The 25,454-nt window shown below is 39.6% G+C and overlaps 1 protein-coding gene and 1 long non-coding RNA gene across 23 annotated transcripts; both read left to right on the top strand.

The window, feature by feature from the left end:
* Positions 1-3,245: 3,245 nt before the first annotated feature.
* On the top strand, positions 3,246-11,352 carry LOC103707222 (uncharacterized). Of its 19 annotated transcripts, none has more exons than XR_015975576.2 (7): positions 3,246-4,912; positions 7,199-7,326; positions 7,754-7,825; positions 7,906-8,256; positions 8,420-8,625; positions 8,784-8,840; positions 10,998-11,352. It is a non-coding gene; the product is annotated as an uncharacterized LOC103707222 (long non-coding RNA). The 19 variants fall into 19 exon arrangements; XR_015975566.2 differs by having other exon boundaries at positions 3,246-4,119; positions 4,236-4,298; positions 4,400-4,912; positions 7,199-8,256; XR_015975544.2 differs by having other exon boundaries at positions 7,199-8,040; positions 8,128-8,256.
* Positions 11,353-17,344: 5,992 nt separating this feature from the next.
* Positions 17,345-25,159, top strand: LOC103705751 (glycolate oxidase 5). Of its 4 annotated transcripts, none has more exons than XM_088716377.2 (12): positions 17,345-17,532; positions 17,993-18,155; positions 19,466-19,557; positions 19,950-19,996; positions 21,564-21,641; positions 21,756-21,880; positions 22,324-22,390; positions 22,465-22,527; positions 23,828-23,897; positions 24,000-24,100; positions 24,442-24,546; positions 24,754-25,159. In XM_088716377.2, exons 2-12 carry the CDS (start codon positions 18,013-18,015, stop codon positions 24,937-24,939), a joined length of 1,077 nt encoding a protein of 358 aa, XP_088572503.2. In that variant the 5' UTR covers positions 17,345-17,532; positions 17,993-18,012; the 3' UTR covers positions 24,940-25,159. The 4 variants fall into 4 exon arrangements, with proteins under 4 accessions (XP_088572503.2, XP_008787823.4, XP_088572497.2 ...); XM_008789601.6 differs by having other exon boundaries at positions 17,351-17,532; positions 19,433-19,557; XM_088716371.2 differs by having other exon boundaries at positions 17,522-17,675; positions 19,433-19,557.
* Positions 25,160-25,454: the final 295 nt, after the last annotated feature.

A 25,454-nucleotide genomic window follows, 5' to 3' on the forward strand; every position in this document is an offset into this window, starting at 1 on the left:
GCCGTCAAATCGATTTTAGGTTGGGCTGCAATGGGGGTTGGTGGTTTAGGGATTCTAGAATTTCGCATGAGCTCACAGATCTCTTGTTTGAATTCCTCGTGCTAGCCCGCATGGCATCGAGTTGTTCTATGAGAGACCTCAAAATGTCGGAATTCATGGTAGCTACAGGAGTTTTAGGTTGATTGAAATAGTACTCCCTATCACTACGGGTTGGCATACAATGACGACACTAGGTGATGATGTGAAATGCAATGCCACTAATGAAACCCTAATAGATATGATGTAGGACCAAATTTGATGCAGGACAACCTATTAATGAAATCTATTATGATTTCAGATATCAGCAAGTTTTCACAAGAATAACATAAAGTTTAAATGTTGCTGATTTTTACTTCGGTTATTCGGAATTAAGGATTAAGATTATTCAATTTAAGAAATTAAATTGCAATCAAGTAGTACAGTTATTCTGATCCTAAATCAATCTGATCGAAGAATATTGAGAAACATCCAGTTGCTAGGGTGTGCTAATTTAATATCTAGATTTTAAAAGGGCAAATATGATGGGTTTGAAAGTAAGGGCGACGACCAAAAGCGCGGCGCAGCAAGTAGACTCGTCAAAGGGCTCCAATTAGATCCGTGCGCAGCAACTCGTCGGGCCTGCTGTGAAAATGGGCCTGTCAGGCTCAGAATCGGACAAACAGAGAGTCGGCCATGTGGGCTTTGAAGTGGCGGGTTGGACTTGTGAGTTGGGCTTGTTGAATAAAGAAAAGGGGAGGGGTCTGGTATTATGGTGGTGTCGGCTTGTTGTTGGATCCGATGGGCCATCGGGAGTCAAGGTGTGTGTGGGGTGGGGAGGAAACAAAGGGGAAAGGGTGAGGGCCGGAGATGAGGCCTCCAAGAGGTGGTGGTCGCAGTGGCGGAAAGGAGGAGATGGAGAGCAGTGGAGGGGAAAAAGGTGGCGGCGCTCTCGGGTGGCGAAGCAGCGGATGGCGACGGTGGAAGCGGCGCTGCAGGGGAGATTCCCTTGGGTCCGGTCAGTGGTGTCGGGTGGAGGCGGAAGCGAGGGCGAAGGCGTGGGGGGGGGAGATGGCGATGGGGTTCGGGCGGTGGGCACGGGCAAGAGCGTGAGGCGGCGATGGTGAGTGCGGGGCGGCGAAGGCGGGAATGGCGATGGCGAAGACGGCGGCGGCACGGGCGGAGCGGCGCTACGAGGGCGGCGGCGCAGCGTGCGGTTAGGGAAGATGAACAAAGGTAAGTTTTTTTTTGTCTTTTCTTTTTTTTATCTTTTTTTTTCAACTCAGACCCATTAGGATTCGGGTTATCGGGCGTGACCCGCTCCGAAAACCCATTAAGCGTCCATCATGTGCAAGTCACGTGCGTAGCTTTTTTTTTTGGGGATGGATCCGGGCTAACAGAGAAACGGGTAACGGGTTTGGATCTTACCCGTTAGGTTGGTTTTCTTCAACCTCTCGACGGATTCGGAAGGGCGTGCCACTCTTTGCGGCGGCGCTTGCGGCTGGAGCGGAGATCCTGGCCGCGGCTTTGCGGCGACGGGACGGCTGGTCACGGGTTTCGGCCGGCGAGTGGCGGTGAAGGCGGCCGTGGTTGAAGGGGGCTGGTGACAGCGAAGGCGGGATCGAACGCGGAAGGGCGGCATTCTCGGGTTTGCTGGCGGCGATTCCATGAGGTTTGATACCAGCGGCATGGGCGACCGACGGTGGTTTGGCGTTGCTAGCGGCACCTGGTGGTGGCAATGGGCATGGGTGCAACGGCGGGTGGAAAGGATCCGGCGACGGGGATTTTCCCCTTTCGTTCTGGTAGGAGCTGAGAGAAAGGGAGGGAAGTGTGGCCTACTTCCCTACGGGGTGGTGGTGTGAGTCGGCTGAGAGGGGGTGGGATTGGGAGTTGTGAGCAAGGGGGTGAGTGCGTGGCGAATCGACGAAGGTGTTTTCCCTATTCTTCGTGTGAGAGCCGGGAGAAAGGGAACAGGGGTGAAAACCGAAAGAGAGAGAGGGAGGAGAACAAAAACTGGATCATGGCTTTGGCAGCAGGGGCAAAGCCAACCTGGCTCTGATACCAAGCTGATGTAGCACAACTGCAGGAAAAGAGGAAAAGAAGGAGGAAGAACAAGGGAGGAAGAAGGAAGAAGAGGTTATAGAGATGCCGGAAGAAGAGAAGAGGAGGAGGAGGAAGAAGAAGAATAAGAAAGAGGCTAGGGTTTTTTCATTCAATCATCAATTCCCTCATACATGAGAGGGGTGGTCTTTATATAGACCTTACATATTGACCCAATTACATAAACCCAATTGACCAGTCTAATAACAAAATAACGGACCAAATTGACTTGACTAAAACAAAAACAAATAATGCAATAAAAGAAAATAACTCGGACTCAAATGGACCCAATCCGGGTTTGAGTCAATCCGGGGGCTCAGGATCATCTGAACGAAGGGCTCTGATGTCCCTGATGTCCCCATCAAAAGGAGCTTCTTTGCAAATAAAAGATTGTGTTTAGGAATACGTATGCATATAGTAGGGGTGGCAATATCATGTCCGGATGGATACGGGTTTGCTCTGAGTGATAAAGGTTCACCTTAAGAGTTGAAGCTAAAAGCTCATCAGCTTTGCAGATGATGAAGGTGTAGTTTGCAAATTCGACAATGAAAATTTTATGAATGAGAATGTGAGGATAGAGGGATAACTCCATTTTCAGATGCCAACTTGATCATTCCAACAACTAAACTGAGCAACCAAGTGGATCACCTTGTCTCAACCCCCTTCAATGTCCGAACCATTTTCTCTGAGCTCCATGAACAAGGAACAAAGATTTAGCATGACAAACAGCAGCTTTAATCCATTCCATCCATTTAGAGTTAAAGCCTCTCAAATTGAAGCGACGCCCCAACTAACACAATCAAATGCTTTACAGAAATCGGCTCGAGAGATCATCTCACGTGTAGTTGCAAAAATGTTCAATATAAGCTTTCTGTGAATGTATGCAGATTGGGCTTGATCAACTATGAGCCGATTCTAATCGATTTGATTTATCCGTGGGCTCTGAGTTGGCGCTGCGAACTGACTAGGGGATACAATTTTGAGTCATGCAAAAATTTATCAGTGAATATGTTTATTTGATGCTTCAGATTGTATAACCCCATCGTTTAAGACGTAAGCAAGCTTATAACGGGTATAACGGCTCTAATTGGCAGGCCTATAACTATAAATAGAGGCCCATCCCTTCGCACAAACCTTCTCCTCTCTCTCTTTCTCCCTTTTTTCTTTTTCTTCTTCTTCTCCGGCTTTTTCTCCTCCTTCTCCTCTTCTTTTCCTTTCGTATGTTGAGGCAATGATTATAGGCAGCTTGCGAAGGGATTGTTCTTCTTCTCCTCTTCTTTCCATGCCTCCGCCTCCTTCTTTCTTCATTAGCTAGCAGCAGCCATTGTTAGATGGGGGAGGGGAAGAAGACACAGTGGGATCTTTTCCCTAGGTCGGCTTCTAGTTCTCTTCCTCAAGATTGTTGGTCTTCTCTTTCTTGTTCTCCTTCTCCTTGTTCTTGGACTCCCAGGTTGGATAATGGCCACGATGTGGTGCTTCTCGTTATCTTTTTCCCTTTCTTTGTTTATGTTTCTGCTCTCTCGCTTTTGTTCTTTTTATTTGTTTCCCAAATTGGGAGAGCGGCATTGCTTTTGGGTTCTATAGAAGGAGGCTGTGATGATTCTTGAACGAGGGTTTTGCTACATTTTGAGAGGAAACGGCTATCTTCTTGACGGCGAGGCAATTTGGATGGTCTACTGCTGTTCTTCTGCAGGCAAGATCAAAACGTTTGCAGCCGTTTTGATTTATTAGTTGCAGATCAATTGGTGAATCTGAGCCTCCCTCTTCATCTTCACCTTCTCTGCTTTCTAATCCTAGTTTTTTTTTTGTTTTCAATATTCTTTTTTCTAGGGTTTTTTGAATTTCTTTACTATGATTAGTATTGCCGCCAAAGAATTCATAGCAAATTAGAGTTTCAAGAACCCAAACCCTCAAATTGCTATTCAGGCTGTTGGAAAACTTGGAGTTGTATTGCTTGACATTAGGTTTTTATAACATTCAAGGGAACTACTTGAGTAACTACAGGTAACAAGGGTTTTGATCTTCTTCTCTTTGTTCCTTTCTCCTTCATCATTCTTTATTTTTATTTCCTTTTAACGAATTGCGACAAATGAGAGCTTGGAAACTCTGCCATCCCCCAGACCTGGAACGGATTTTGATTTGTAGCCGTTGTAAGTTGCAGAGGTCATCACCCGAGGAGAAGAGTAGGGGAATCTTCTCCTCTCTTTTTTTTGTGTATGTACGTATATTGAGGCGATGATGGATGACTTGTAAAATTGCTCTTCTTCTCTTCTTTGCATGTCAGCTTCTCTAGTAATAGGTGAGGCATTTCTGGAAGGGATTGTTCTTCTTCTCATCTTCTTTGCATGCCTCCTCCTTCAGCAGCGATAGGGCGAGCAGATCTGGAAGGTCTGCTGTTCCGCAGACAAAAAGCATTTGTTAGATAGTGGGACGAGAAGAAGACAGTGTGGGATCTTTTTCCTAGGTCGGCTTCCAGATCTCTTCCTCAAGATTGGTTGGTCTTCTCTTTCTTCTTCTCCTTCTACTTGTTCTTGGACTCTCGGGTGGATAATGGCTGCAATGTTGTGCTTCTTGTTATCTTTTTCTCTTTCTGTTTATGTTTCTTCTCTTTTGCTTTTCTTTTCTTCTTTGTTTCTCAAATTCGGAGAGCAGAATTGCTTTTGGCTTCTATACAAGCTACATTTTGAGAAGAAAGTGGCTATTCTCTAGACGGCGATGCAATCTTGGATGGTCTGCTGCTGTTGTTCTGCAGGCAACCGTTTGCAGCCATTTTGATTTATTAGTTACAGATTAATTGGTGAATCTCAGCCTCCCTCTTCATCTTCGCCTTCTCTGCTTTCTAATTGCTGGGCGTTTTGTTTTTCGGAGGCTTATTTCGTTAGATGCTAAGACTAGTTATCTGCTTCTTCATATAAAGAGTTTGGATTATTTTATTGCTTTTATATCTCTCATCCTGCTTGGTTGTTGTACATAAATTTGTGCTGGTTGTTGTTTTGGTTGGCTGCCATTGCCTGCTCCATTTGATGACATGTGAATGATGGTCATCAAATTTTGAGCAAACCTTTTTTGGGTCCATTAGTCTTGGTGATGCAATTGGTTATCCACCTGCTTTAATTTGTTGTTGCACGCACCACATTTGTTGAATGCCCCAACATCTATTTAATGTTAGCATTATGTGGTTTTGTATGCTATTTTTTTGCCACTGTGACTGAGACACACATATAACTTTAGTGTTTTCATGGATGGATTATAGTAATTTCTGTGCATTTGTTACCTCTTGCTGTCAACTTTGAATGATATGATCAACCCTTTTTTGGTAGATGCTGTTTGTAGGTCACTGTTGGTCTAAACTGTGGATGAAATAGTCTGCTAGTTGATTGCATTGCCGGTCATTGTATCTGGCATTGATAAATAGTTAATTTTCGAACCAACAATTTTTTTTTGGGGCTACGGTAATGTGCATTTTGTTGTTTTAATTCGATGTTCAATAAGCATTATTCAGTTGATCTCACCTAAGTTCAATCTTCACGTGATGCTACAGGCCTTAAAGCATTCACGTCATAACTTATATTAATTGCAGTTGTGTTCCAAAGTATCTCTGTTCCCTTTTTCATTCTTATCATATCTACAACTGAAGTGATATAACAAAATCCTGACAATAAATTGTTGGGCTCTTTTACATGAACTACCAGTTTATGTGTGAATCTTATTGTGCTGTTTTTTTCCTGCAATTCTTTTATGTCTCTTGTTATTAAGTTAGTTGAAATGCCTGCTTCACCATTGGATAACTTTTTCTCCCATTTGTTGTGATTGGCTAATTAATTTAATTTGTTTTTTATTTTTATTTCTGCTCTCATTTAATTTGGGATGCTCTGGTCTTTTGCTGACATTTACATCCTTGTTTTCTGCACATCATGATAGTGATACCGCTACTTTTGCCCCCATTTTTAATTAGTCAAGCCTTTCATAGTAGATGGATGCTGTTTCTAGGTCTCTGTTGGTCTAAAGTCTAAATTGTGAATGAAATAGTCTGCTAGATGATTGCACTTCCCGTCATTGTATCTGGCATTGATAAATAGTTAATTTTCAATCCAACATTTTTTTTTTGGCTATGGTAATGTGCATTTTGTTGTTTTAATTCAATGCTCAATAAGTATTATTCAGTTGATCTCACCTAAGTTCAATTTTCACATGATGCTATAGGCCTTAAAGCATTCACGTCATAACTTGTATTAATTGCAGTTGTGTTGGAATGTATCTTTGTTCCCGTTTTTATTCTTATCATATCCACAACTGAAGTGACATAACAAAATCCTGACCATAAATAGATGGGCTCTTTTACATGAACTACCAGTTTATTGGTGAATCTTATTATGCTATTATTTTTCTGCAATTCTTTTAGAGCTCTTGTTATTAAGTTAGCTGAAATGCCTGCTTCACCATTGGATAACTTTTTCTCCCATTTGTTGCGTTTGAGTCTTGACTAATTAATTTAAGTTGTTTTTTCATTTTTTTCTGCTCTCAGTTAATTTGGGATGCTCTGGTCTTTTGCTGACTTTACATCCTTGTTTTCTGTACATCATGATAGGGATACCACTACTTTTGCTCCCATTTTTATGTGCTGTGTATGTTGCTTAATCTTTTATTTGACAACATTGTTTGGTTCTCTTAGTACAACTTTCAAATAGTATCATTTGCCGTTGCCACGAGACAATGACATGATATTCTGAAAATGCATTTGCATAATCTCAGAACTATTAGACTAATCCCTATATAGCTCCTATCCCTTTTTGAACAAGTTCAGAATCGGAAGAATTTCTCATTGTTTTGTCTGCTGGCCATCAGTTATGGTTATATCCTTGTGACATACCGTGTGGTAATTCCAATCCTTTAATTTTTTTATTAACCTTGTTGGTTACATTGAATCCGCATGACTTTCCATTTGCTTGGAAATCATTTCTGCATGTTGTTCTAGATACTTTACCATTCCTTTTTCATCCTCTCTTTCTCTTTAATTTCCATGCCTTCATGCCTGAGTTTGCGCTGTAATTTTAGTATGTTTGTTAATGTATTGTCTTGGCAGGGCTTGGTGCAGTGGCAAAGCTGCTCCATTTTGACCTGTGCATATCATGTATTTGAAACACTTCTCGAGATCTTGTGTGGCAGAAACTTTGGGGACGCCTTTTTTTGAATGTATTATGTATCATAAAGGTAAGATTTGTGATATCTAGGAATGATTATATTCTATTGAGTTGTGAATGATTGTTTTAGCCTTATCATTTTGTAGGATGTAGTCATATCTGCTGAAGTTCAAATGGACCAACAATTAGCATATACTGGTTGACTCAGTGATTTATTCTTGAAACTGAGATTGATTTGTTACAAAGCCAAATATTGAGTATTGTAGGTAAATTGTCTGCTTTGGTTTCTTAGAACTCACTTCTGAGCTATTGTTGGACCCTATGCTGCAGCTAAAGCCCGAACCTTTTGGGTGAAGATGACAACATCTTTACCCATTCCTGTGATATCCTTCAAATGAACTATTACTACTCCTGGTCATCTCATCTTATAGGGGCTAGATTCATGATTTTCTGTGGAAGCTGTCCTCGATAAATCCTAACCATTGATGTCTTTTTAGCTAGCATATCTGATTGGTGGAACAGCATGCTAAGGTCGAAAAACCATCTGATCGCAGTATTTCTTGAAGTATGTAAGTATATTTTGATTTATTTCCCAACAATTTATCTTAGTATTACTTTTATTGCTTATGGCTGTGATTTCTTCAATCAGATTAGCTTTTTGGCCTGTTCTTGACGTTGAACAAGCATCGATAGTGCTGGACATCATATTCTAGACTAGTATACTAGATTAAATTATTCATGTGTTGCTGACCTGTTCTGACCAGATCTTGATTTGAAAGTACTGGTAGGTTGTGAGTTGGGAGGGAACCCACTAGGGTCTCTTGAGTCATATTCAGATATGCAGTAAACCTTATTTATTTATTTATTGTAGTAGACCTGTTTAGAAGGAGCATGGACAGGCATACAATGTGACAGATAATTGCCTTCTCAAAGAGCCGGTTCTTGTATGTTGGTAAACAAGGCTCGGCCTTCCACCTCTCCTGTCTCCTAGCTTGAGGAGGTGAGCATATATAGTGATTTCTCAGTTACCCTTCAAGCATTGTTCCTTCTCCTTTTCTTCTTCGCTTTTTTGTGTGTATGGATGTATTTATGTATGAATATTGATGCAACAATGGGTGACTTCTAAAATTGTTCTTCTCTTATTTGCATGCCATCTTTTCTAGCAATAGGCGAGGCATTTCTGAAAGGCCTGCTACACAGCTGGCAACCGATCTGTATTCATTGCAAGTTGGAGAGTCATCACCCGAGGAGAAAAGGGGAGGGGGGATCTTCTCTTTTTTGTGTGTATGTATGTATATTGAGGAGATGATGGGTGACTTGTAGAATTGATCTTCTTCTCTTCTTTGCGTGTCAGCTTCTCTAGCAATAGGTGAGGAGCTTCTGGAAGGTGGTGAATTTGAGCCTCTTCTTCCTCTTCCCTTTTTGCCTTGAATTTCTTGTTTTTTGAAGATTATGTTTTTTTAGAATATTTTAATTACATTACTGTAATTAAATTTCTTCTGATGTGTTTTTATGTTGTTCCTGAAGAATTCATAGGATTTGGAGGCCGATGAAAGTTTCGGGATAAGGATGGTATCAATAAAGGTACGATTTTGACTTCGAAAACTCAAATTCTCAAAGTTTGTATTTTGGTTGTCAAAAATCAGAAATTGTTTGCTCAATACTAAAATGTGTTACATTTTTACATTTTCTCCTTCACAAAATCCTGATCATAAATAGATGGGCTCCTTTACATGAACTACCAGTTTATGGGTGAATCTTATTGTGCTATGTTTTTCTGCAATTCTTTTATGTCTCTTGTTATTAAGTTATTTGAAATGCCTGCTTCACCATTGGATAACTTTTTCTCCCATTTGTTGCGATTGGCTAATTAATTTAGTTTGATTAGGAAAGTAAGGTAAATAGGAGTAATATATTAAATATTTTCATTATATAAATAAAAAATATAATAATATTTTTCTACTATAATTTAAAATTATCCTTCAATAATAATAGGATAATAATATGCTTAGTAATATATTATAATATAATATATATATCATTAAAGTAATATATAATATCAACATAATATTATATATATATATATAACATTGACATAATATATTGATGGTATATTGATATATCAATTTTTCTACTAAATTGTGGGGTATTTTTGTCTTTAACTTTCAAGGATTACTGCCCTAGGGTGATCTTGAATTCTCGACCTCAAGGATGGGTATTCCATCATCGAGTTGGGCGGTAATTTGAGAAGTGGAGGTATTTAGGATCACTATGGTGCAACCAAACGCGGTGATCTCATCATCTCCACCCACATCACTCTTGATCCTGAGACGATCACCTCATACCAAACGCCCCTGTAAGACATAAGCTTCAAAATGATATTTATAATAAGGGTTCCAAGAATTAGAAGGAGCATGGGCAGGCATACAATGTGATAGATAATTGCCTTCTCAAAGAGCTGGTTCTTGTATGTTGGTAAACAAGGCTCAACCTTCCACCTCTCCTGTCTCCTAGCTTTCTACTTGAGAGAGGAGATGAGCATCTATAGTGATTTCTCAGTTGCCCTTCAAGCACTGTTCCTTCTCCTTTTCTTCTTCGCTTTTTTGTGTGTATGGATGTATTTATGTATGAATATTGATGCAACAATGGGTGCTTTCGAAAATTGTTCTTCTCTTATTTGCATGCCATCTTCTCTAGCAATAGGCGAGGCATTTCTGGAAGGACCGAGGAGAAAAGGGGAGGGGGGATCTTCTCCTTCTTTCTTGTATGTATGTACGTATATTGGTGAGATGATGGATGACTTGTAAAATTGCTCTTCTCCTCCTCTTTGCATGTCAGCTTCTCTAGCAATAGGCGAGAGGAACTTCTGGATTTGAGCCTCTTCTTCCTTTTTCCCTTTCATCTCTTTTGCATTTCTTCTTCTTCTTTGTTTCCCAAATTGGGAGAGCAGCATTGCTTTTGGGTTCTATACAAGGAGGATGTGATGATTCTTAGACGAGTGTTTTGCTACATTTTGAGAGGAAAGCGGCTATTCTCTCGACGGCGAGGCAATCTTGGATGGTCTGCTGCTGTTGTTCTGCAGGCAACCATTTGCAGCCGTCTGTTACCGCATAGAATATTTATATGTTCTCTCCGTAGAATATTTTTGCGGACTGTTCCTGTATAGAATATTTATGCGGACTGTTCTTCGAGTAGAATATTTATGCGGACTTCTCCAGATAGAATATTTATGCGGACTATCTTCGCATAGAATACTTATGCGTACCGTTTCTGTATAGTATTTTATGCGGACTGTTTCCACATAGAATCTTCATAGGGATTTTCTCCTTATAGTATTTTATGCGGACTGTTTCCACATAGAAACTCTGTGCGGCCTCTTTCTGCACAAAAACTTTATGAGGACAGTTTCCGCATCCAAGGTTTTTGCGGACCGTTTCCGCATAATATCTCTATGCAGACATTTCCCGCGTAGAAATAATATGCGGACAGTGGCCGCATAGAAATAATATGCAGACAACGTCCGCATAGACAATATAGGATCAGTATGCGGACAGAGTCCACATAGAAATAATATGCGGAGTATTTCCACATAGAACGTCTATGCGGACTGTTTCCGCCGCATGGAACGTCTATGCGGACGTTTCCGCATAGCATAGTCTATGCGGACCGTTTACGCATAAAATCTTTGTGCTTCCTGGCCATCCTGCTCACCGTCCGATCGAACTCCCTGCTATTCTGCAGCGCGTTCAGGGCTTCCAGCCCGCCCAACGGATTCTCGTTCACGAAGATCTTGGGCACTGCAGCGATTCCCGTCCGTTGGATCAGCTCCTTCTCTCTTGATGGGAAGACGTGGACGTTGATCTCGATGTTGGGTAGAGATGTCTCTCGTAAGCCGCAGTCGAGGCAGCTGGACCGCGAGAAGAAGGCTCTCCGCCCCTTGAATATTCTAGTTGTTCATATCTTATCTGCCGACCAAATTCCAGAACAGATGCAATCTATCCCAATATACTTGTTAGTTAAGTTTATGCTAGTACAGGTTTCCATACAGTTATGACTACTGATTAGAATATATTATTGATGATGAAAATTCTGTTTATCAGTGGAAGTGTTCTGGTTATTCTTAGCATTATCATGTGGTTGCTCTGAAGTCTGAAGACTCGTATCTTATTTTATTTGAGAAGAAAGATGAGGCAGCCCATCAGTTCCTTTCATTTCATGAGAATTGAGGTGCATGCAAATACAATTATGGGAATGCCTAACTATTTTACAGGAACAAGTTTTACATTTCATAAGAATTCAAAATCCATATAAATTCATTCGTTTCTGAAGACCAGTATGTAGTCTTATTAGGTGCTTGACCTAATCTCGTTATTGTAATTGAGCTGAGACTCCTAAATTTAAGTCTGCATCGAATATTTCCAGACTCTTTTGTTTTTTTTGACTTCCTAACCAGATATAAAAACCATTAGCCTCCCTATGTACCAATGGTGTTATGCTGCAAAAGCCTTCAAAATCTTGAGCTGACACCTGCCAGATCCCGAATTCTCCTGTAGAGAAATGCGAGGCCACCATTTTGATGTATCAGATCAAATGCTGCCTGGAATATTATGATGCATCACCAGGTATCAGAAATCCATCCCTGGCTATCCTTATAATTGGTCTCTAGATGATGTCCTTGTTTTTCCCGAGTGTTATCACAGCAACCAGTAGAGACCTCGAATAAAAAGTTTCCCAGCCCTCCTGCTGCGTCTCCAGCAAAATTCCTCTCGAGTAAGATTAGGGTCTTTGAATTCCTGAGCTTTCTCTGAACGATTTATGGACGATTTTGTGGAGTGAACTAACCAAACCGTAAATTTGTGGATCTTTATTGGTGAATTTGAATATGATTTAAAGAGATCTGCGATTTCCCAAGGGTTATCACTTAACGATTTAGCTGGTTAATTTGAAAATGGCAATGCTTTACAGATTTCCCGCTAATTTCCCATGATTTCCCGCTAATTTGACTTACAAGTAACAAAGGCTATTATATCAGCAAGCGTGACATTTCAAGAGCCGTCTGGAAATTTGGAACACAAAAATGCTTAAATGCAAGGTATGCCATCAAGGTTGCATATATTTTCAAAAAAATTGGTAGAATTAAACAACCGTCAAAAGATATTGCTGAAAGAACTGAAGTTGCTTAGGTGGTTGGACGGCTGGAGAGCAAAACATGGTCCAAGTCGCTCCAGTTTGGTAACATTGACGTTCGAAAAGATGCCTAGCCTGTAGCATAGAAAGTCTTTTAAAAACGTGATTGCACAAAGGAAAAAAAAAAATGTCCGCATAGAACGCCTATGCGGACAGCCACCGCATAGACAGCGTTGCGGACAGCCACCGCATAGACAGCGTTGCGGACAGCCTCCGCATAGACATCCTATGCGGGCAGATTCCGCATATAAAGCCTATGCGGGAAATATCAGCATAGACAACATATGCGGACATATACCGCATAGAAAAGCCTATGCGGGTGTCCGCATAGAACGCTTGTTGTAAATGGTCGCATAGACTTCCTATGCGAACAGATTCCGCATAGAAAAGCCTATGCAGGTGTCCACATAGAACGCCTATGCGGACAGCCACGGCATAGAACGCATATGCGGACAGCCTCCGCATAGACAGCTTCCGCATAGAAATCCTATGCGGGCCGATTCCGCATATAAATCCTATGCGGACAGATCTCGCATAGAACACCTATGCGGATAGGTTCCGCACAGAAACACCTATGCGGGCAGATGCCGCATAGAAACACCTATGCTGGCCGATTCCGCATAGAAGCCTATGCGGACTCTTTCCGCATAGAACGCTAGTATATTTATGCGGACAGTTAAGATAAAATCTTTATGCTCCCTGGCCATCTCGCTCACCGTCAGATCGAACTCCCCCTATTCCGCAGCGCGTGCAGGGCTTCAGCGGATTCTCGTTCGCGTTGATCTTGGGCACTGCGGCGATTCCCGTCCGTTGGATCAGCTCCTTCTCTCTTGATGGGAAGACGTGGACGTTGATCTCGATATAGGGTAGAGATTTCTCCGTAAGAACGATCGGACGGCCCCGCAGTCGCGGCAGCTGGACCGCGAGAAGAAGGCTATCCGCTTCTTGATTTCCCGACGATCCTGGCCGTCGATCGGGACATCCTTATCGTCGAGCTCCTCTTTTGGCCGCACGATCACTTTGAGATCAGAGCGGTGAAACTCCTCCTGCGCGGCGGGCCGAGCGGTCGCTAGCCCCGGCCGTGGTGCCGGTTGCGGCAAGGGGGAAGGTGGAATCTTGCCTCGGAATCTTCGCTGTCGACTTGATCATCTCCGGCGAGCTTCCCCTCGGAATCTTGGCCGTTCTCTGCTCGATTGGTGATTTTTTCGCCGGAATCTTGCCTCGGGGAGTTGGAATTGTGATGATTATCTTCGTCGCCGGAGGCATCTTTGTTTTCCGGTGGAACCCTTGCGGCAGCGCCTCCCATATCCGGGTGCTTTTCATCGAGGTCGATTTCCTTGCCTTGTTCGCTGGGGTGGGATTCAACCTGAGAGGGGGATATTTACCGGTTCCTCTTCCCCCATTAATGTTTATTTCTCTTTTCTCAAAGTGAGTGAACTCAAATGCATCCTTTGAGTATTTCCTAAGAGAGTCCATAAGAAAGAGAAATGAGAGAGATTTTTATCGATCAATTTTGTTGATTTTCACCGACGGCTTCTGGATTTAGCTATCAATTGCTTGCATAAGGACAGAGCAAATTTTAGTTTAAAGAGAGCGCCTTCCATAGCATATTCTTAATCAAGTATCATCTATAATAATTTATTTTACTTACTCCATGTAACAAGTGTGCCAAGAAAAAATTGTTTGTTAAATGAACAAAAAAATAATAAAAATAAATTAAAAGATTTTTGATGCTAAACACTAAAGACAACACTACTTTATTTTCCACCCTCGATGCTGTACTCATAGGGATGGTGCATCACACTCTTTACATTCTAAAATTTTTGCTGAAGTCACGATGTTCAAGACTCTTTAGTTAATGTTTGAGTATATAATGCCGTGGAAAGTAGTTTTCGTATATTTAATTGATCATGAGAAAGTGATACATGAACCATTTAAGACTTCAGATTATGAATGAGGTTTAGGTTTGAATGTTGTTTAGCACTGACTTGGCTTGTGGGAATCTTGTCGTACCAAACTGAATTTTGGATCCACACAGCCCTCTCCCAAGATGAACCAGCCTAAAGTAATTTATAAACCTTGAGTAATAAAACACCAACATGGTGCATCAGGACATTGACACATGAACGGCAAAGGGCATTCCAGTTGATCTCCTGACTGTTTTTTTTTATACTTCTCCTGATAAAAAATAGGAGCATCAAAGTTACCAGCAGGTAGGCATCCAGTGCAGAGTATTTTATCAGACAGTGGTCTTGCACACAACCACCTATTTTGTCTGTCCTACTGTCATCCAGGAAAAGTAGAAAGAAAAAAACAAGTTGCTTTTGCCAACCTAAAACAGGGGTTTCAATATGAGTTGCTTTTGTAATCGGGTCAGGTTAGACGTACCTTGTATCATGTACAAGTTTGGAGCCATTAGTTTGCTAAGGTATGATTGGATTGACTAAAAAGTCTATGCTGTTAACGATTATAACAAAAAAAAAAGAGTGAAGGACATAACACAAGAAACAATGTCTAGGATGCATCACATTCATCATCTTCATTTTCTTTTATTCTTTGGTTAATCTTTCCTATGTTGATATCCAATTCTAGTCCCTTTTTTTTTTTCTAACACTGGCTCACACACGATGAATGTGGATGCGGCCAATAAAATCAAAAAACAAAAAGACTACATAAGAGCTTTGGCACAGATACGCGGTCCGTCCAGATAAGGCTTCCAAAGTGATGAGCCACAAAAGAAGTAATTTAGTCTGCACCACCGTTTAGCTCTCGATAAATGTGCGTGGTCTGGTGGGAGCCGCACTCTTTCAGTAATCTGCGAATATCATAGAGTAGCGGCCGATTTTCAACTGTACATTTCTGACTCCGGATCCACTCAATTCTAGTCCTTTTCATTGGTCCTTTTTATCTACTATTTGAACAAGAAAAGCTTATTTATTGTTTTTGACCAAGTGCCCTTTTATAATTGGGATGCTTATTGTCCCACTCCTCTGGAGTCACCATGGGTGACATTTTTTTTTTTTTCTTGATGTACTCTCTTTTTCTGCATTTCTACCTTTCATACAACATATACGCTAAATTTTAGGGTAATTGATATTTGACGGCCTAATTGGATTGATGGAATTATTTATTTATTGATTTATTTTCGGTGTGGATAAGGTTGTTGATAAAATCCCTATCTTTTTGGAACGCCGTGGCAATAATAGCATCAGCAGCAATAGAAATGCTAAAAGAAAACCTAAAAATCTTGAGTCCAGACAATGCTTAGATGGTGACTAGGCTCTTCTCTATGGATGTATGGGATCCTCCGGGTTTCAATTATTCCAGATCCAAACCTATTGGATTTGTGATCTAAATTTTGTTCCATACTTGGTTTATTGAAAAAGTGGGTCTACTCTAGGTTCGGCTATCATAAGAAAATCGTGAGTCTTTGGATCATGTAAGGGTGTGTTATGACACATACGCTATCTAATATGTGTTGGATTTGGGTTGATATAGATTGGATTTGAGCCCTCACTAGCTATCAAACAGTAGATGTTAAATGAAGCTAAAACCAACCATATTTCAAGGAGTTCAACAATGAAACATCAATCAAATGCTCATGAAATTAAATCATGAATAGCAAGCACTTAATAGTTTCTATATGATTAACTAGATACTGAAATGATAGACTTAATTTAAAGTCCGGTACAGATATTCAAATATATTTTAACATGTAATTACTTATTATTTTATCTCATTAAATTATAAAACAAAATTTTATATAACAAGATTTTACAAATTAGAGTATAAATATACTCATGCATTTATGGGCTGTTGAGTGCAGTACATGAGAGGAAGATTTATCATTTCTCAGTAAGAGCTAGTTGCATAATTGCTCCAGTGGAAGAATTATAATTGCTGTCCAATACTTGTCAATGGATTGATCAAGAAGGCCCATGGCTTAGGTTAGGGGGCCTCATTGCACTTGGAGGGGGGCCCTAGCTTATCATCTCCTCAAGTGGGAGAGTGGAAGTCATTATAATTACTGTCTATATCATATGTAAACCTGTTATTTAGTTGGAAATTGATTGTCTTGGGTTTAAAATTTCAAACCAAGGCTAGGTCCAAAATTTTTAATGTGCCAACAATTGGTCAGGGACCTCGAGATTGGGTGTGGCTTGGCACCGGCCCGGCCAAGTACCTTGGGTCGAAGTAACAGTAATATTTATTTATTTATTTTATATCGGCAGCTCATCTACATCGAGTGTGAGTACAATCTAAGAAGCCAAATAATAGAAGAGAATGCAAGGAAGGCAAAATAGAGTCATGGGTCTCTCAAATAAAATCTCCGAAATGATGAGCCGCATAGGATGCCACCTAACCTGAAAGTAACTGTAATATTCAAAAATTATATTATTATGTGGTTGTGCACCATACCGATCATCTCATTTCATTCTTATGGATCTTTGTCATCATGTGCAGTGATTGGCCCACAATAACAAGCTGAGGTAATTGGAGTGATATTAGAATCATAAACTTCGCTGGTTCATGTTAAGCTGAGATTCCTTGAGCAGCGTCCGAACAAACTCATGTGACGGTCCGTCTTTCTCCTCTTCCAATTGGATTGTCTTGGAGCAGGGTTTTTGAAGGTTTAAAAATAGAAAAGCCTAAAAATCGATAAGGCTTCTCCTGCCCTTTGTCTGTTTTCTTTTATCTTTTGATGATGAAATTTGGTTGCGGCATTCCAAAAAGAAAAAAATGGAAGAGATTAACGGGAATGGAAGTGTGATGTGAAATGGCAGTATGACGTTTGTGGATGAGGAAGCAGTGCTAAAGATGCCGTTCTTCGTTCCCACCTCGAAAAGCTGATCCAAAACCAACCCAATATTTCCCCCATTCGTCTAAAACTAAATAATAAACAATTTCTTACCTCCGCCCGCCCGCTGCCCCTACTTTGTCTTCACGTAGAAACACACACACACACTCCCTCTCTCTCTCCAATAAACGAACCACCATCTCTTATCTCCGACCCATATAATACTTTAATCCACACCACATGCTATATTCTGGTTTCACTTCATTCGCTCTCCTCCTCTAAGGAACAAAGGTTCTCTTCTCTTCCATTGCTCTTCTTTTTTCCTCCTTGCTTAATCGTGTTCTCTAGTTCTCATGAGTTTTATTGGCTAAATTTAATCACTGATTAGCCATTTGGGGCAGTATTCTTTATCTTGTTTTTTTTGAGGGGGGAAGGTGATGGATTCTTTCTCATTTTGATTGTGTTTGAGTGTATTTGCATGCATGTATACATATGCTTACGTTAGATATTTGTATGTATGCTTATGGAAATGTAAGTTTCTCTTCTTTCTGGTAGACATGATTAGAGTATGTGTTTACTAGTATGGATTGGATGCTAGATATTAGGCTGTGAGCTTGCTAGATTTGATATGATTTTTTTTTTTTCTGATTGAATTCTTGCTTACTCTGCTGTAATGAGGTGAAATATGTGCTCTGATGTTCAGATCATCTGTTTTCTAACAGTTGATTCTGTTGATTGTCTTGAGTTGCAGAGGTGAGTGATACTGCAGCCATGAGCATGGAGATCACCAACGTTATGGAGTATAAGGCAATCGCCAAGCAAAAGCTGCCAAAGATGGTCTATGACTACTATGCCTCTGGTGCAGAGGATCAGTGGACTTTGAAGGAGAATAGGGAAGCATTCTCCAGGATTCTGTGAGCTTCTTCTGTTGATTCTCTGTGTTTCCCTTATGTTGATGTTTGCTTTTATTGATTTGAGATTGGATTTGGTGCTCTTCTTATAGTGATAAGGATGATCCAAATTCCACACTTATTCCTGTACCATTAAAGCCAGAAACATAGTCTTTTATATTGATGGTACACCAGCAAATGCTCCTTTCTTTCATAAGTGGCAGTTTTTTAACACTGTCCAAAAGAACTGCACTTCTGGACATATTGTTCGTTGCCGCAGGCCGTCTAAATTGTCAATATAGTTATATCTTAAGCATATGATTCATTTAGTTCTTGATGGTTGTGGACACAAACTTTTGGCCTTTATTTTGGTAGGCAAACTCATACTAAAAATCCTATGTGCATCTTTTTTCAATTGTTTATATTTAGGAGGGAGGCTATTGTCTTTCGTGTAATTTACTCTTCTTCCTGCAACTAGCACATTAGCTTCCTTTGAGATTTACCTTTTCATGGTGTGGTTAGCACAAATAGATGTGAATGAGAGTCTTTCAGAACTCTCATGGCAAGTTCAGTAGTTCATCCTAACCACAGAGAATATTTGCTTGACATGGTTTAGAATTATTTTTTTTTAAGATGTTGCATTATTTAAAATATAATTCATATGGCAAAGCTGTAGTATGAGGATAATTGTTTATGGAGTAATAAATCATTTTATAACTAAACTTAGATAGGAAATATGCAATTTTGTCAGCTGCAGTATCTAAGATTTTTCCCCATCCTCTGTCTTATGTTTAAACTGAGAATTTCATAACTTTCAGCTGGTTAATATGAGGCCAGTGCTAAGATAACTGTTTCCTCCCCCCACCTTTCTTTGAAATCTCTATATATTTCATCCTTTCTGATATACTGGAAAGATGGGTGGCATGAAGGAATATATCGCTGAAGAATTACTGTAAGTACACAAAGCTTGTCAACTCTGTCACTTGCAGGATTGGACTTCATTTTTTCCTATGCCTCTCATTGAGCGCATTATCCTTCAGCTGTTTAATGTGGTGTCAGCACTAAGTTCACTAAGAGTTTGTCCCTATACGTTTCCCTTTTTTCTTTTTGCAATAAGATGAAGATGCCTTATCTGAATGTGTGGTATGCATTCGTGTTTCTCACCTTTGGTTGTCTTTAAAATGGTACAGATATGTAATGCACTGCATCTTATATAGAATTGCAATGCATGCTGGAATTCATCTTACTAGACAATGTACCCTAGAATTCATCTTACTGAACCTTCGTTGGCTGTGAACTAGGTTTCATCCACGTATACTTATTGATGTTTCCAGAATTGATATGGCTACAACTGTGCTTGGTTTCAAGATATCAATGCCAATTATGATTGCTCCCACCGCAATGCAGAAAATGGCCCACCCAGAAGGTATTTGTATCCCTGACCTTGTACCCATCATGCTTGCACCAAGTTTTAGGAATTTGTAATAACTCCATTGGGTGCTTTAAGCCTAGTTAGACTCAAAATGAAACTGTATTGTTGGATGTGTGAGTCCTCAGTTTCATACTACAAGCTGAAAAACAAGATATGGTATTCTTGTGTCTCCATTTTTAAATTTTACCTTTTCCAAACATGAATGAGTTCTCAAGGTATTTGTATATATCTTAACTGTTTTTAAAGAAATGAGGATACTATATTAACTTGAGTCATCTTGTTGACTCATGACGATGTTATAAGTTACCTCACATAGCAAATAGTATCTTGCATGGGCTTGCTCTTAGGAAAAAGCATCTGACATTGAGTCTGATATAATGCCTCAGGAGAATATGCAACTGCAAGGGCAGCATCAGCAGCTGGCACCATTATGGTTTGTCATTGCCTTTTTGTACTTTACAGTTTAATGATTTGGAAGTAACACCACTGGCAAAACTTATGCAGACTCCAAGAAATAACTTGCCTTACTGTAATTGGATGGCAAACATCAGTTTCTGCTGCCAAGACAAGCACTAATCACTACCAAACCACAGCTGGCTTTCAGGAACCTTAGCATATTATATTGTTGATGAGAAAGATATCTTGCATCTAGCTTCAATAAGTGTAAAAGTTTAGATTCCTCTCCATTCAAAATTCTGTTGGAAATGGGCTCTTGATTGTTAGATAGCTCATTTGTACTTCCTCTCCATATTGACTAACCAAGAAATAAGAATAATGCACATGGAGATTGCCATTGGCAAGAACACTTGTTTTGTCTCTGATTTCTACATGTTTTATTTATGTAGTTTCTGGTAGAACTTTCTATTGTGTACATACTTGAAACTGAGTTGAATCTATCTCAAGCTGGTTAGGCAAAATTTGTCTACCCTAATAGAACAAATGACTGCTTCCCTGCCAAACAATTTGTTCCTTATGATGAATGTCAAAATTTGATTATATCAGGATGAGAAGCCAGTTAGTAGAATCCTGCCCTAATAAGAATTCCCAGCTCTAGATTCAGTAGTCAGGATATAGCTCCTTTCAGGTGCTTTACGTATTTGAGTCCTGTTTATGCTTTCGCTGGTTTCATTTCGACAAAATCAGCTTCCCGACCTTGTTTCACAAACATACTTCATTCTGAAAGGAAGGAGGATGGACAAGATGCAACTGAAGACCAATTACCGTCCGAGATGATTCATTGTTCGCCTGAATGGCATTCTACTGGCACTCCTAGAGCTTCAGAAACTGTTGTGTTTCAAAAATTTATTTTCCTTCTGATGCTATCTTTTGTATTCATTTCCTGCTTCATGAAATGAAACCATGGGGAAACCCATGTTACCTCTTAAAGAGAAAAAAAGAAGAAGAAAAAGAACTGGCTGCAGCACCTTGTGACCTGGAATATTTGATTGCAGAATAGACATTTGTCATGTATGAACTCAGCATGCCAGTGCTTCTTGCCTTGTAGGTTAGGTTTTGTAGTAAAAATCAAAGAATTGAGATTACATCTGTGAATCCTAATTTGGCCGTCTGCCAAGTTAGTTGCAGTACCTTGGCAGAGCTGTTCAAAAAGAATATTCCTTTGATAAACATACGTGATTTCATGTCAAGTTTTGTCCACTTGCCAAATGCCATGTCTACGTCAAAAAGCTTGCCACTTCCATTGCTCTTTTCTCAATAGGAAAAAAGAATGCTGCCTATTTTTAAAAGTAAAAGACATTGCTATTTTGTGCTCTCTATTAGACACAATTTTGAGCATATGCCCGTCTCTCCCTCTCCCTCTCCCTCTCTCTCTTCCCCTCCCTTCAACCCCAAACTTTTCATTTTTTCAGAGCAACTGTTTTTACCATATTATTGTTTTCCCATATATCAATTATATATATGCTTGTGTTACTTTGATTTGCCAATTTCAACATGAAATGTGCGCATTAATTATGTTTTTATTCCTCCATTTGTTTCTATAGACGCTGTCATCATGGGCTACTTCCAGTGTTGAGGAGGTTGCTTCGACAGGACCAGGAATTCGATTCTTCCAGCTCTATGTAAATAGTTTCTTCTTCTTTCTTATCAATTTTGTTTCTTAGTTCTCTTTATATGTTTTCTGTAAGTTTTCCCGGGATTTGTTTGTTCTCATAATTTATTCTTTACTTTCTTAGGTCTACAAAGATAGGAACGTAGTTGCACAGCTTGTAAGAAGGGCTGAAAGGGCTGGTTTCAAGGCAATAGCCCTCACTGTTGATACTCCAAGACTTGGGCGCAGGGAAGCAGACATCAAAAACAGGTATATGCTAATTAATCACTTAATTGCTTCGAACGAGTTATATCTGTAATAATTTGAGACTATTGACTTCTGTGGTGCTTGTTAGTCAAAACTAATCAATACCAGTGTTATCTGCAAGTTTTTTGGGCTTAAGACTCTGTTAACATGGTTGCACTTGGTCGTAACTGGCTTATAAAATCACCTTTCCCAACATATCATCCATGGATTCATTCATAGAAAAGCAAGAAGAAATTGGCATAAAATTAATCACTAACTCCAATATACTTGTAGAGTTGTCGAAACACAATACCTTGAAAAGGCATCTGAAGAAGTTGCGAGATTCCACTTGACAAAGGGTCATGTCAAATGCCAGTTGCAAATTCTGAATACCTTGAATGGATGCTATTCTTCTATGCTCTTTAAGTTTGTTAACAAATAAATCTCTTCATTTGTTGTTTGTACAGATTTACCTTGCCGCCATTTTTGACGCTTAAGAACTTTGAGGGGTTGGACCTTGGCAGGATGGATGGAGTGAGTTTAAATTTCTCATTCAATTTTAATTCTTTGTCGATCAATCTCGCCAATACATTTGTGGTGTTGTGCAGACCAATGACTCTGGTTTGGCATCTTATGTGGCTGGACAAATTGATCGATCACTAAGCTGGAAGGTATGTCAAAGTTAATTGGTTAGTGTTTGATTAAAAAATTATTACTAGCCTGAGTTGTTTGGGATTTTGACCACAATCCACATTAAATGTGCTGCCAATAGGCTGGGGCCATGTAATGATCAAGTTATTATTGTACCACCTGTTGATATTGAAGCAGTTTAGCAAATAATTCAGGTTGCTTTACTTGATTTATGCCCAGCAGAATGATAGCATTCATTACTGGAGTGAAATTCAAACAACTAAACACTTCCATATGTGTTCATTAATTGTCCATACAAGACAAGCATGAATTGATTCTCAGTTTGGAGAATTGCAAGTCTATCATAGTAATAACCCAAAACTGATTTGATCTGTCGTTTTGGTTAGTAACAATTAAACCATTGTTTCCAGTTCATATAGTTGTTTCAATTCATGAAAAAAATATCAATCCAATATAACCCTTTTTCCTCTTAAAAGCTTAGGAACTTGTAAAACTACATACCATCTCTTGAAACGCTGATTTAATTAAAGTTGGCACCAAATGTATTCCTACAAATAAGTACTTTAATTTTAGCTTATGTATGTATATGTGATGTATATATATACATATCAAATTTGGATCCATTTCATAGTCTTTAACATATTTTTGCAGCCAGCTATCAACCTGATGTCAACCCTCCACTTCTCTCTTCCAGGCTTAGGACTGGTAAAGACAGTGTTAACAAATTAAGTGATGGGAAATAAATAAAGTACATGAAAACAGATTGTATGGAGGAAAAAAGAGAATGTTAAGATGGATGCATGGTAAAACTAAGAAGGATAGATTAAGAAATTAATTTATTAGAGGAGCTGTATGAGTTGCACAAATTAAGGACAAATTGATAGAAAATTAATTGGTATGGTATGGATATGTACAACAAAGATTTGAAGAGGCTCCTGTAAGAAGAGGTGTTGTAGTTTGAGTTGAAGATCGTAAGAAAAGAAGAGAAAGACCTAAATTAACATGGATGAGACCGGGGAAGAATATAGAGAAACTTGGAATAACATCAGAGGTGCCACTAGATAGGAATATTTGGTGGATGAGGATCCCTAGAGTTGACTGCAAATAGGGAAAAGGTTAGGTGATTATGGTTATGATATATATCCATACACATACATACACATACATACAAGATCTTGATTTTTAAGAAGAAAAAAAGTACATAAATCTACAGAAAAAAGATGTGCACACACACACATGCTATAATAATGTTAGTTATATTGGATCTTTTTCTTCAATTCTCCAATCCTTTCTGAGGTTATTTGCTTTGGATCCGGACAGGATGTTAAGTGGTTGCAGACAATCACTTCTATGCCAATTTTAGTGAAAGGAGTCCTCACTGCAGAAGATAGTAAAAATTCTCTTTTTGTTATATTATGTTCCTTCTTCTTTTTTTTTTCTTTTTCAAAGAAGTCCATACATGTAATATTATTTTTTAATTTAACAAATTCAGCAAGGTTGGCCATACAAAATGGTGCAGCTGGTATCATCGTGTCCAACCATGGAGCTCGCCAGCTTGACTATGTTCCTGCTACTATCACTGCTCTGGAGGAGGTACATTTGCTTATTATACCAGCTTTAGTCGTTGTATAACAAAGACAATCCACTCTAGATTATATCAAAGGATGAAAATCTTTAGTGTGCCATTGTTAGTCTGGATGGGCCTTTTATTACAAACTAAGGCATGCTTTTTTTCACATAAGATGAAATAGCCTTGTGCAATCTTAGTATTCTGGATTCTTCAAATATATTGTGTGAAAGTGCTTCCTTGCAATATCAGCTGAAATTTGATGATACACCCTCATGTTCGTAATTCAGTTGTGGCTGCACGTCAACATCCGATTAGGCATTTTAAAATAAGATTTAACTTATGCTTTGAGTGGTGGTACATTCAGGTTGTCAGAGCTGCAAGAGGCCAAGTGCCTGTCTTTCTTGATGGTGGTGTTCGTCGTGGAACAGATGTGTTCAAGGCTTTAGCTTTGGGAGCCTCTGGTGTATTTGTAAGTGTAAATTGGAATTGCTTTGGTAGAAGGAATGACATGCAATAGGAATTGGTCTTGCAATATTTTTCCCTATATTGTTGTTCTAGTTGCATGATCATTTTACCCAATTTATTTAGGCATCAGGACGGCTATTACTTTTGCTCAGTTTATTTTCCTCATGTCACAAGGATTGGATTTCATTCTAGTATCTCACACTGGCTTCAGATTGGAAGGCCTGTGGTGTTTTCTTTGGCTGCTGAAGGTGAGGCTGGTGTAAGAAAGGTACTTCAGATGCTTCGCGACGAATTCGAACTGACAATGGCATTAAGCGGTTGCACCTCACTCAAAGAAATCACTCGCAGCCACATAGTGACTGAGGCAGACCTGCATCGCCCTGTATCCAGGTTATAAATCACCTCGAGGATGATCGCACTCCCTCCCAAGGACGGAGAGCTACATATAATTCCAGGAGCCTATTTGTCCAGGGGATGGAATTGCAATGGATTCCAGGAAGTCTATGTTTTCATTTACTGTTATAAATGCTGCCTCCTCTGTATATTTTTGTTATTAGATACCTATTAACCTTAGCATAAATTTCAAATTTTGGAATTTGAATCCGCTTTCTGGAATACCTACCAGATGCTGGTATGATGGCTTGCTAATCTTCTGCTATTTTATGATGTTCACAGTCCAGTTGAAATGAAAGTTCTGTTCTATTTTAATAAAATTTGCCCACTGAAAACTTTACAAGAAGCATAAGAATGCTTCTTGTAAAAAACGTTATTGGAATGCTTGACAGGAATTGGTGAAATGTTTGATGCGAATGCCAAGATGCCTGACAGGAATTGGTAAAACTGTTGCAAGAGATTGTTTTGACCTCTAGTCCATTGTTTTATCAAACTTAGAATTAGTGAAAAGAAAGACAA

Source organism: Phoenix dactylifera, chromosome 1 (assembly GCF_051530095.1).
Source record: "Phoenix dactylifera cultivar Ajwa chromosome 1, Ajwa_hap1_PhDact_Kaust_v1.1, whole genome shotgun sequence".
Lineage (NCBI taxonomy): Eukaryota > Viridiplantae > Streptophyta > Magnoliopsida > Arecales > Arecaceae > Phoenix > Phoenix dactylifera.